At 41.0% G+C, this 12188-nt stretch overlaps 1 protein-coding gene across 5 annotated transcripts in view; it reads left to right on the top strand.

Moving 5' to 3' along the window:
- Positions 1-12188, top strand: part of RBFOX3 (RNA binding fox-1 homolog 3) — a 3506422-nt gene that overhangs the window by 3245927 nt on the left and 248307 nt on the right. For 4 of the 5 annotated variants that reach the window (XM_044068066.1, XM_044068064.1, XM_044068063.1 and 1 more), the window contains one exon: positions 7313-7405. The exons of the other annotated variant lie outside the window; for it this stretch is intronic. In XM_044068066.1, coding sequence (XP_043924001.1) covers positions 7313-7405 — 93 coding nt within the window. The remainder of the gene's footprint in view (positions 1-7312; positions 7406-12188) is intronic. 5 annotated transcript variants of the gene reach the window in all.

Raw genomic sequence — 12188 nt, 5'->3', positions numbered from 1 at the left:
GGTATGAGGTATAACCTGGTAGTGCTGGGGTGCTCTCGGGAGCCCTGAACCAGGTTTCTGTTACTGCACAGATATCGATGTTCTCCATGCTAAGGAGAGTTTCGAGTGCGTGCATCTTGAGGTTTAGACTTCTGGTGTTGAGTAGCATTACTCTTAGTTTCTTATCCCTTGTGATACCTATGGAGGTGGGTTTGTCTTTTGAGCCTTGCCTAAAAGGCACTATGGGGTAGCAAGAGCCTTTGCCAATATCCAAAAGCCCAGGGGTGACAGGTGCAAGCCGTCCCTAGCGAAGCATCATGGCTTGTCGAGCATGTCATCCCAGGCTGACAGGCATTGGATCCCCTTTGAATGACACCAATACTTAAGCCAATTGTTGAAATTGATCATCTTGTCTTCATATTGTGGCATCATTCTTGGTGAGGGTAAGATGCTACTCAAGGTCAGGGTCATACCGGCCTGGGATACATGCTCAGAGAGCTCCTCTATGTCTCTTTTCTTGTAGTCCAGGGAGGTACGTCTCAGGTCATTCACACCAGCATGGACAATGACTGAGTCATATTTGTACTTGCCTTGGAGTGACCTGAGGGCTTGTGTTATGTGGCGGATCCTAGCGCCTGACAGGCAGCTCATCGTGACCTTCTCCTTGTTCAGCCTGGTGAGCCGGACGTCAGTGTGCCTGACGATAGAGTCACCTATTACAAGTGTATCAGGTGTGTTGTTTAGCCTTAAGGGCTGTGACTGTTCGGCACACTGGCTTTGTGAGCTATGTGTTGTATGTGTTTTGTTTTGGGGTCGCGGTTGCTTGAGTGTCTGCTTTGGAGGTCTCTTCTGCTTAGGCAGATTTTTATTTAGAGCCTCCGAGTATGTTTTTCTGTGTTTATGCGTTTGGTTTGCTGTCGTGGTAGGTTTATGTGAGACTGGAATTGTAGTGAGTGTGGTTTCCTTCTCCTCCTGACTGGTTTCCCCAGTACTGAGTTGAGAGAGCTTAGCCTCCAGTATATCTATATGGTTGCATCTCTCACAAGTGTTGGAATTTGTTGGGAGGAGGAGAGGGTTGCCTCTGACACCAGGCATCTTTCTCAGTGAGTTCCTTCTGTAGGATGTCCACATCATTTGGGGACTCGAATATGGCTCCTAGTTTGCAGTCATCTGCGAACTTCATTAGCCAGAGGCCTTCTGTGTTAGCCTGTACTTCAGAGAAGTAGATACCAAAACCAGGAGAGGTCCCAGGACTGAACCCTGTGGTACTCTACTTGTCACTGGTTTGAAGTCAGATTTGGAGTCTGCAACTTTTACAGTGTGGGTTCTGTCAGTGAGCCATTTGGCAACCCATCTTGTGACGTAGGGATTTATACCTAGTTTAGTGAGTTTAGCTATAATTTCAGAATGGAGGATGGTGTTGAAAGCCTTGGCGAGGTCAAGATAGGCTGTGTAAACCACCTTACCCTCATCTATGGCTTTGATGACTGCCTCAAAGAAGTCAATCAGGTTCAGAAGGCATGATCTGCCTTTCACAAACCTGAACTGGGTGGGGTCCAGAGTTTGGAGGTTACCAATGTCTTTGTTTATGAGTTCCATGGTGATACATTCCGTGGCCTTGCAGACCAGGCTCATCAGGCTATTAGAGCAATAGTTCCCAGGATCAGTGGTGGCTCCCTCTTTGTGGAGTGGGATAACTGTTGCTGTGTGCCATTCAGTGGGCACAAAGCCTCACATGAGACTATGATTGAACAAAGTTCTTAGGTGGGGAGCCAGTTCGTTCTGAAATTCATGTAAAATGCAGCCTGGGATGTTGTCCAGTCCCATGGATGCTGTGTTTTTGGTTTTAGAGAGTGCAGCTTTTACCTGCATAGATCTGATTGCAGGGACTCTGCATTCTTCTTATATAGATATGGGCCCTTTAGGGGGTGAGGGGGGGGGGTAAAGTTAACACTGAACCTATCTGCCAGGATGTTGGTATTGGTTGGTTCTGTAATTTCCATACCGTTTTGCTGTAACTTAGAGCAGATCTGGATGTTGCCATTGAGATTCTTGACATAGCTATAGAATGCTTTGTGGTTGTCCTTAGAATCATTTTTGTAGCTAGCTTTAGAGGATCTTATAAGGGATTTCAGCTTCTAACTGAGGCTGACCAGGGAGCTTCTCCATTCATGGGATTTTACACACTATTGCAAAAGTTTCTTCCTTCTGTTGTAGAGTTTCTTTATGACAGAGGACCACCAGATTGGCTTCTTTTTTTTGAAGGATAGCATCTTGGTTCTGTTTGGGATAGCACGATCCATGCACTCGTGTAAGTGCTTATAGAGTGCATTTGTGTAGGATTCAGCAGTCGTAACTGTATTGTCCATCTGCATGGGCATCACCTCATGAAAATCCACAAACTAGAATTTCCTCAATTCATATTTCAAACATTAGAAAGCAAGTAAATCGATCAAAACTTCCACAAATACAGTACGTCAGTACTCAGTTTTCTGTTAATGTGGGACTGTTCTATGCTTTTGAGTCCCAGAACTCCAACCTCACAGAGGTATAGTTCATACAAAAAATGTTTTACTATTGTTTTGTCGATTTCACTGCAAGGGAGTTATCATTTCTACGAACCGTCAAAACGAAAATCCACTACAGCGAATGACAAAAATGTTGAATCCAGAAGTGGTGAATGTTTAAATTTGACATAATTTGAACATTCACCACACTTCCACAAATGTAAGTACTCTGCGATGCACAGTAAACAGCATTTTTGCAGGGGGGAAAGCACCCCTGCATCCCCCCTTGCTGTATTGCATTCGCTGTTGTACATTTCTACATTTTTGCATTTGATCTTCTGATTCTACCAAATGGGTCGATTCGAACTACTGTGAATCGCACAGAGTCCGATCATCCATTTGATAGTAAACCACAAAAATCTGCATCTGAATCATGGGATCTAACTATGCACAGTGAAACTCAAGTTATCAAAAGCCATCTTAGCAGTCTTCCTCTTCCGGCTTTTCACGGTTAAAGGTCGCCACAGCAGATCACCTGTCTGCTCATGATTGGCAGTGGAGTTTTACGGTGTCAAGTTGCCAGCCCGGCACCCAACCTTCCACAGAAGGCACACACATGTATGCACTCATGCCTAGGGCCAATTTAGAGTGTCCAATCCACTTACAGCATGTCTTTGGGATGTGGGAGGAAACCGGAGCACCTGGAGGAAACCCACGCGACCACAGGAAGGACATGCAGACTCCGCACAGGAGGCACCCCAATGATACAAAAACTGCAGTCTGCAATTACTTTAGTGAAAAAATATATAGCATTGTACTTCATTTTCTGGGACTACTCATTTCCCCTTCCCCAAGATTATGAGGTCTGAGAATTAATATATTTAAAGGTGGGGGTGATATTTGTAACAAAACTTTCAACTGTGGAGTGCAGAGGGTTTTGTTTTCTATAAAAAATAAAACTTTAAACATGCTTTCATTATAGATTACTTCAATTTTGCCCTTTAATTAAAAATTAATAACTGTAAATCTTCCATTTTCAGGTTATTAAAATCAGTAAACATATTCATCCTGAAGCAGACTTCTGCAGACGGATAATACACACACAAATTAAAAGAACCATACAGCTGTAGGTTAATTCTCGTGCTGAATACAAACAGAACAACAACAGGTCATGGAAATAATTAGGGCATAAAAGAGCTTGTCTTCCTCTTAATGTACTTTTTATGTTCAGTGTGTGTGTTACTGAGCCCAGGTTTCTTGCAGACAGTAAATACGACCTTCCATGGATATTTTTTTCTGAACAAGGAACATTTCTAAATGCCACACCCTCTCCAACTATTAGAATGGAATTTGCCCCTAAACATTAAATGGTTATTTATTGTAACATGTTCATCAGAATGCATAAAAAAGTATTCTGAGCTAAACGTTGATGCTCCTATACATGTAATCTCAATCTTGCTAGTGTAGAATGAGACTCTAAATCTGGACCCTAGATGTTCTGAAAAAAAATGTAAAGTTTTTTTACTTTGAAAGCATAACTTTCAGAATAATTCTTTCTACATGCCTAAAATGAATACTTTTTTTGTGAATTAATTTCTACAGCTTCTTTCTTCTTCCAGCAACAGGACAACAAAGAAGCAAAGCTGTTACATACCTTGGATGTCCACTGGGAACTAACACAATATGTAAGTGGAGCTAAAGACGTCAGGAAATCAGATCAGCACCTCATATACATCATGAGAAGCAAGCAGGGTCTTCCTGTGGCCAAGCAGATCTTGTCAGTGTAGCTTTCCTGCTGGGTTGTGTTTGGTAAGGCACTGTCTGAAATGGGTCTGCCTTACCTTTTCACCACAAGGAATTAATTTTATAAATTGCCATGGAGTCTGCATATGTGTTATAGTACAGCTTCAGAAGTCATGCCTAAAGGAACAGACTTGCATCTAAGTGAAATGCTCACTGAAACAATACACCTTTGAGGAAGAGACAGTTTTGCAGCAGAGTGGATAGCTTTCCTACATGCTATTCGGATTGGAGTCTGGGTTTGAATATTTTTCTTTAAAGCGTGCTTCCTAAAATTTTATTTGGTTATTATGCTTTCTATGTTGCAATTATTAATCATTATATACTTCTTGCTGGATGAAATAAAAATCATACTGGTCATGTGTGGTTTTATATGGCAAATGCACCAGTTGATGATGGTGTTAATCCTAGCACAGGGTGAGCGTTAACTGCTTCATAGAATACTTTGAGTTATATGACTATCATTTTGAATAAAAACTTAATTGCTGTAACAATGCAACAAGCCTCCCTTCGTCAGAGATCTACAGTTAAGGTAAGTATCTCACACTACTGTACTTTTCTCATTAAGCATCAAACAGAGAGATCTATACAGAAATAAGAAAGTAAACTTCTGCATCAGAAATTAAAAAATGGCATTCCGTTCCTCTGCTTCTGACTTCCTATAATGACAAGGAACTTTTGAATTTGTTTTGAGTATGTTTGTCACATTCCATGGCATTCATTATCTGTAATTTCTGCCTCTCACAGGAAAAGCATTTCTGTCTAACATCAGAAAAAAATATTTGTTACAGTAAACATTATTTTTCACATACATCTTTGGTGCTCCTAAGTGAAAAAATATAGTTACAGTATAGTTTGCTGCATTATAGTGGAACCAAGGGAGTCAAGCAATTTACATTAATTTATTTAATCCTGTTATATCCCCTCTAATTTGCAGAAAGTATGTTAAGTGGAATGCTTGCTCCTAAAATGAATGATGATCTGCAAGCCTAAAAGCCATTATGGTAAACAGCTATGTATACAGAGAAATTATAATATTTTATTACTTAAGGCTGAGACAAAGAGCGAGTGATAGCCTTTGGACTAGTTGAATATAGATAGGCAACAATATTCCTGACTGCTGTTAACTCACCAACACAGAAAAAAATGCTAAACTGTTTTTGTAGACCCCAGAGCAGGTAACAGCTTAGTGTGACATGTCTGCTTAGGTCCTGTCAGAAGTATATTACACTGCTATTTTTTCTGTGCCTTAATTGAAATTCTGTGGTTTAATTGACAGGATATGCAGCTTCTTTGCTGAATGAAAATTACCGGAGGTTGTTATAAGTCTGAGAGCTAGACAACTGCAGAAGTTTGTAGTACCTGAAACAGCCAACACATTTTAAATATCACACTTATTTTAGCAGATACATGTCCCTGCTTTAAAATTTCAGTCAAAGAATCGATATTATAAAATTCAGTGCCTACTCTGAGAGGTAAAATAATAACACCTTCCAGGATTAGAACCCACAACCATGTACTCCATCCTCAGAGTAATCTAACACTAAGCTACATATAGTTGTCTAGCTCTCAGACTAATAACAACCTACAGTAATTTTCAGTCAGCAGAGAAGCTGCATATCCTGTCAATTAAACCAGAGAATTTCAGTTAAGGCACAGAAAAAAATAGCAGTGTAATATACTTCTGACAGGTAATTGGGTACATGGCGGGTTGTCCTATTTCAACACATTCCTCCCTTTTGTGTTTTAACTTGTCTGCATACTCAACTGGTATAGGTACATTCCAGGTAGCTTTGTGTTAGGTTACTCTGAGGATGGAGTACATGGTTGCGGGTTCTAATCCTGGAAGGTGTTATTATTTTACCTCTCAGAGTAGGCACTGGTAGGGAAAGTGTGAATAACACACATTTACGCGGTTGAACATTTAATATTCCTTCATACTGCTATAGTGGTTGCAATAAGTCTGTCCTGTAATTTTAGTTCCTATTTATTATTCCACTTTTGTTTTTTTGTTACTTAATGATGTGCAACCAAACCTTATTCTGCCCTCCTGATAAGTTGCAAAATTGCTGGTTAAAGTTTAGAAGAATAATTTCTTAAATTAGTGGTACAAATTGCAAATGTAAAATGAAGTAAGAGTCTTAATTATTCTCACCAGTTCAAGTGCTCACTCATTGTCTGACCTACCATGATACCAAGCATATGTTATATTTTGTACATTTGAAATGATGTTTTGTGTACAGCATGTATGCTTTAAAACATGGTTGTTGGAACCATAGCAATATATTCATGACAAGAGTAAATGCACTGTGCTGTGCACACACTGGAAGATAGTGTTACTCTTAGAAGTGCCATGTTGCTTTATACCAGTTTAACACATGTTCAGATGTCATATTTCACATTTATGCACCATGTGTCAACCTGTTCTTGCTGTTCTACATGTCATTTCATGTGGTAACTGCACCCCAAAAAAGAATGTTCATGCACACTTGCCCCCCCCCCCCCCCCCCGCACATATATGTCCTCACTGGCCGTTGAACAATTGTATTTCTTTCTGCCTTGTTATTTCTCTTTTTGAAGCTGAAATCATTTACTAAATTTTGTATAAAGCTAACTACCTTCTATTTAATTATTTTGTCTGCAAATCAGTAATACTGTAAAACATGCAAACTAATTCTTAAATAACTCTCATGAGTGGTGTGACTATAAACATCAAATGGTTTGCAATTTTGTACATTAAAGACTTACTGTCTGTTCTTTTCCATGCAGAGCCTTAAACTCCTGACTTACTTTTGTTTCTTATTACTGCATTTGACTACTCTTTCACAGAATACTAAAAATCTGAAAACAATGCGATTGCCTTAATTTTACCATGTAGTTGCTATTAACTGCTGTGTTGTAGAAAATGTTAGAAGCTTTATTGTGTTGTCATGTCTGCCTCTTATGTACTTTTACTCTTAATGTATGCATGGCTGTGTCTGTCTCTGTCTCTTTCCCACTCTTTGCCTCTCTCCTCTGCAAAACAGGGCTTTGGGTTCGTAACCTTTGAAACAAGCGCTGATGCTGACCGAGCTCGAGAGAAACTAAATGGTACAATTGTAGAAGGACGGAAAATAGAGGTGCATCTTGGATTCTCTTTCAGATGTTACTGCATGCAGCATGTACTGTGGCTGTTTCTCTTGTGGTACTTTGTGAATGTGTTTGTTGTTCTTTCTATAACTATACATATGATCTTAAAGTCTTTCCCACCTCCCAGGGAACTGCTTTTAGTTGTGTAAAAACAAATGGAATATTACCTGTGTCTTACTGAAAATAAGAGTAGGCGGGTGTTCAGTGGGTTTAGGGTTTTAGTATGACCTGTGGCATACTGAAAATAAGAGTAGGCGGGTGTTCAGGGGGTTTAGTGTTTTAGTATGTTTCAGGAGCGTTTGCCAGATTTGCTCATTGTGCTGTTCAAATTATTTTTACATTTACTTTGAAATACATTGTGTTCTGTGTGCTACACTGCTGCAAATGCAAAATAGGTGTCTGATTGCCATAGCTACGTGGCAACACGCAGAATGTCTTCACGCCCAGAAAATATACTTGCTTTTGCATTCACAATGTGTCTGAGTATTATTCTCCATTGAAAAAGAGTTTACTAGCAGGGCAGCCACAGTAGTCCAGCGGTTAGCATTGCCGCCTTACAGCAAGTGGCTCTCCAGTTCGATGCTGGGGTGTCTTCTGTGCGGATTCTGCATGGCCTCCCTCTGGTCGCATGGGTTTCCTCCGAGTGCTCCATTTCCTCCAAAAGACATGCTGTAGGTGGATTGGACACTCTAAAGTGGCCCTAGGCATGAGTGCATGTGTGTGTGTGTGTGTGTGTGTGTGTGTGTGTGTGTGTGCGTGCGTGTGTGTGTGTGTGTGTGTGTGTGTGTGTGTGTGTGTGTGTGTGTGTGTGTGTGTGTGTGTGTGTGCGCCTTCTGTGGAAGGTTGGTTGCTGGGCTGCCAACTCGACACCATAAAACTCCACTGCCAATCATGAGCAGACAGGTGATCCGCTGTGGCAATCCCTAACCAGGAAAAGCCAAAAGAAGAAGAAGAAAAACAGTTTACTAGCAGTTTTGTTTGTGCATTTGCATTATGTGATTTGACCCTATGTGACGATGACAACTGGAAGGTTTCTGGCTTTTTGGTTGCAGAATTCTAAGTTCCTAAATTTTTTCAGTATGTGATCAGGAAATCCAGAAAAAATGTCCACCCCAAATACATAAAGTCACCATCAGTCATTTCTCTGAAATTACAGTTAAATGTGGGGTCAAACATCAACACCCCTTTTTTGGAAGTCTGCAGCCTGCTATTTAATATTATCACTTCTAAAGTCACCATTACTCAGTGAAAAGGTAAAACAGTAGTTTTTTTGCACAAGAATATGAAATATTTTCCTTTCAACTTTTTTTGGAAGATTCAGAGGATAGTACTAGTCTTGCTCTGTCTGAAAAGTCACATCTTTAGATTTTCTTTCCATTTCTTAATACTCACTGTCTCATTCACAGGGCATCCTAGAAAATCATGTAATTTAACTTTGTCTTCATCTCTAAACCAGTTTTATTACTGTAGTCAGCGAGGACTGGAAATTTACTCAGGCAGTTTGATGCTGACAAGAAGAAATTGCAAAGGACATTTTCTGGGATTTTAACTTGTAAAGTTTCACAGCTGGATGTCAGGTTGGGTATCCATGTGGACAGACCTTCAGTTAGAATACTAGCTTTGGTTCTGAATCAAAATGGTTATGGAGCTTCGACATGTGCAAGCATTACACTTGAATTACCATTATTAAACAGCAGATAGTCCACTTTCTCAAGGAAACAAATGCTATTTCCTTGCATTATGGGATTATTGCAGATAGGTCATTGACAGAGGAGCTATCCTGTAGTTTAATAAACATCTTTTTGCCTGAAAATGCATTTAATATATGCGTGTATATATATATATATATATATATATATATATATATATATATATATATATATAGGTTCATAGGTTCATACTAGGCTATCTGCCCTAGGGCATTTATAAGCCTAGCCAGAGTGTGTTTGGCTTTCGCCACCCATTTTAAATTAATTTTGCTATGCCCTTTTTCGAGGTTAGTATACTGTGCCTCTGTCTAACAGTGACACAGAAGTGATACCCGGGGTAAACCTACGATCTCCCTTCCACTTATCAAGATTCCTCTTGAAGAGAGTCAATGAGGGACTCTGCCTAACCTGGACTGGGATTTTATTCCAGAGTGAAGGGAACCTCTGGGTTATGAATCCATCCCTCCAGCATGTCCTATTTATTTCAGTGCTGAGGTTCAAGTCTCTCGAGCGCTTAGCTCGATGGGATTTGGATTTTCTGAGGTGCAGCATGTCCATTAATTCCGGGTTGGACATGGCTTTATACATCAGGCACAGATCGCTTCTGAGCAGGCGGTATGCCACTGAGTAGAGCTGGAGTTTCTTTAACCAGGCAGCATATGGCATCTGAATGAGCCCTTTGATCCTCTTGGTGAGGTACTTTTGGGGTCTTTCCAGTTGCTGCAGGTGTCTGGTAAGATACATCCCAAAAGAGGCATTGTACTCAATTATGGGCCTGATGAGGGATGAGTAAAGAGGCACGATGACCTCCCCTCATCTAGATGTGAATCCCTTCATGATTAGGTGGGCTATATAAAATGCTTTTCTAACCACTTTGGCCATGTGGTTGTCAAATGAGAGATTGCTATCAACTTGGGTCCCCAGGTCCCTAATTACTTCTTCTGTACTTAATGGATTACCACCTATGTGGTAATTTATGGGCACTTTGTTTTTGCCAAAGGGGATGACTATACACTCTTTGGTGTTTAGCTTGAGGCCATGGCTCTGGCACCAGTTGTCTGTTTCTATGAGGCCCTTTTGGAGGATGCTTGTGTCGGCTGGAGAGTCGATTATGGTGCCCAGTTTGCAGTCATCTGCCAACTTGGTCAGACACAGTCCTTCCGTGTTGGCCTGTACCTCCGAGAAATATATACGGAACAAGAGAGGTCCCAGGACTGAGCCTTGTGGGATGCCACTTGTAACTGGTTTGGAGTCTGACATGGCTCCAGCAATTCTAACCATGTGGGTTCTGTCCTTGAACCAGTTTGCAACCCATCTAGTGACATAGGGGTTTATATTTAAGCTGGTGAGCTTATCTATAATGCCCGAGTGGGGTATTGTATCGAAGGCTTTTGCGAGGTCCAGGTAGGCTGTGTGGACCACCTTCCTCTCGTCAATGACCTTGGTGACTGTTTCAAAGAAATCGACCAGGTTTAAGAGGCAGGATCTGCCCTTAACAAAGCCGAACTGGGTAGGATCCAGTGTCTGTAGGTCCCCAATATCTTTATTTATGAGGTTCATGATGATCCTTTCCATAGCTTTGTAGACTAAGCTAGTCAGGCTTATGGGGAGATAGTTTCCAGGATCCGTTGAGGCACCACCTTTGTGGAGAGGGACCACTGTTGCTGTACGCCACTCTTTGGGTACATATCCTGTAGTAAGGCTGAGATTGAACAGTAGTTTTATGTTTGGGTTTAGCTCTTCTTGGAGTTCATGTAGGATGCAGCCTGGGACACCGTCTGGTCCCATTGATGCTGTGTTTTTTGCTTTGGAGAGGGCAGCTCTTACCTGAGCATCTGAGATGTCGGGGGGCAGCACTCTGCTGGGATAGATATTTGCCCTTTTGGTGGGGATGGGGAGAAGTTTGCGCTGAACCTGTCAGCTAGGATGTTGGCAATGTATGTGGGTTCGGTGTATTTTTTGTCATTTTGGACTAATTCTGAGCATATCTGAGAATTCCCACCCAGGTTCCTAACATAACTAAAAAAGCCTTGTGATTATCCTTAGTGTCCTGTGCAATTTTTCTCTCGAAGCTGGCTTTAGACGATTTTATGAGTGCCCGTAGTTTTTTGCTAATACTGATCAGAGATGCCTTCCTTTTTTGGGATTTTGCTCTATCATGTAGTAGCTTCCTCATTCTATTGTATAGTTTGTTTATGGCTGGGGTACACCAGACAGGATGTCTGCCTTTGGAGGATTGAGTCTTGGTTTTATTTGGGATTGCATGATCCATGCATTCCTGAAGGTGTTCATAGAATGCGTTTATAAAGGATTCTGCGGTCTGGTCTGTATTTTCCACAGGCCCGGGGGCTTTGAGGGATTCCACCTTGGTTTTGAGGAGTGTGAAATTTGCTTTAGAGAAGTTTTTCACTGTGGTTTTCTGGGCAGGGGTTGGGGTCGGGATGTGAATATCCAGTGAGATTAGTTTATGGTCTGATCTTACCAGTAAGGGATACACTTCTGGTCTGGAGCATAGAGTCCACATGTTGGTGATGATCAGGTCCAGTTTGTTTTCCCCTCTTGTGGGAGTGGTAACAAGTTGTTCCATAGCATTTGAGTTTATAAATTCTAGGAACCTTTGGGCTAGGGTGTTGGAGCTAGAGTAATGCTCCCAGTCTATGTTTGAGTAGTTGAAGTCACCCAATATAATGGTGTTTGGAGAGCCCTTCATATTTTCCAGTGTTCTCAGGAAGGCCGAGTGGGGTTCCTGGGTTTGGGAGGGTGGTCTGTAGCAGGCTATAAACTGGAAGGCAGTTTTACCCACTGTTTTATATATATATATATATATATATATATATATATATATATATATATATATATATATATAGGTTCACTTTATAATCTCGAAATTCTGAAATACTGAATTTCAGAGTATCGAGATCATAAAGCCGAAACACCACAATCCTGAATGCCCATAACCATGAAATTCAAAATCCCGACACTTACATACACACACTCACATACACACAACTGCCCTCCACACACAAAAAAAAACTAACTTACTCTAGAAACACCCTCCTACTAA

This window comes from Protopterus annectens, chromosome 4.part0 (assembly GCF_019279795.1).
Source record: "Protopterus annectens isolate FY-2018-M chromosome 4.part0, PAN1.0, whole genome shotgun sequence".
Classification (NCBI taxonomy): domain Eukaryota; kingdom Metazoa; phylum Chordata; order Ceratodontiformes; family Protopteridae; genus Protopterus; species Protopterus annectens.
This window is presented reverse-complemented; position numbering and strand designations above follow the sequence as displayed.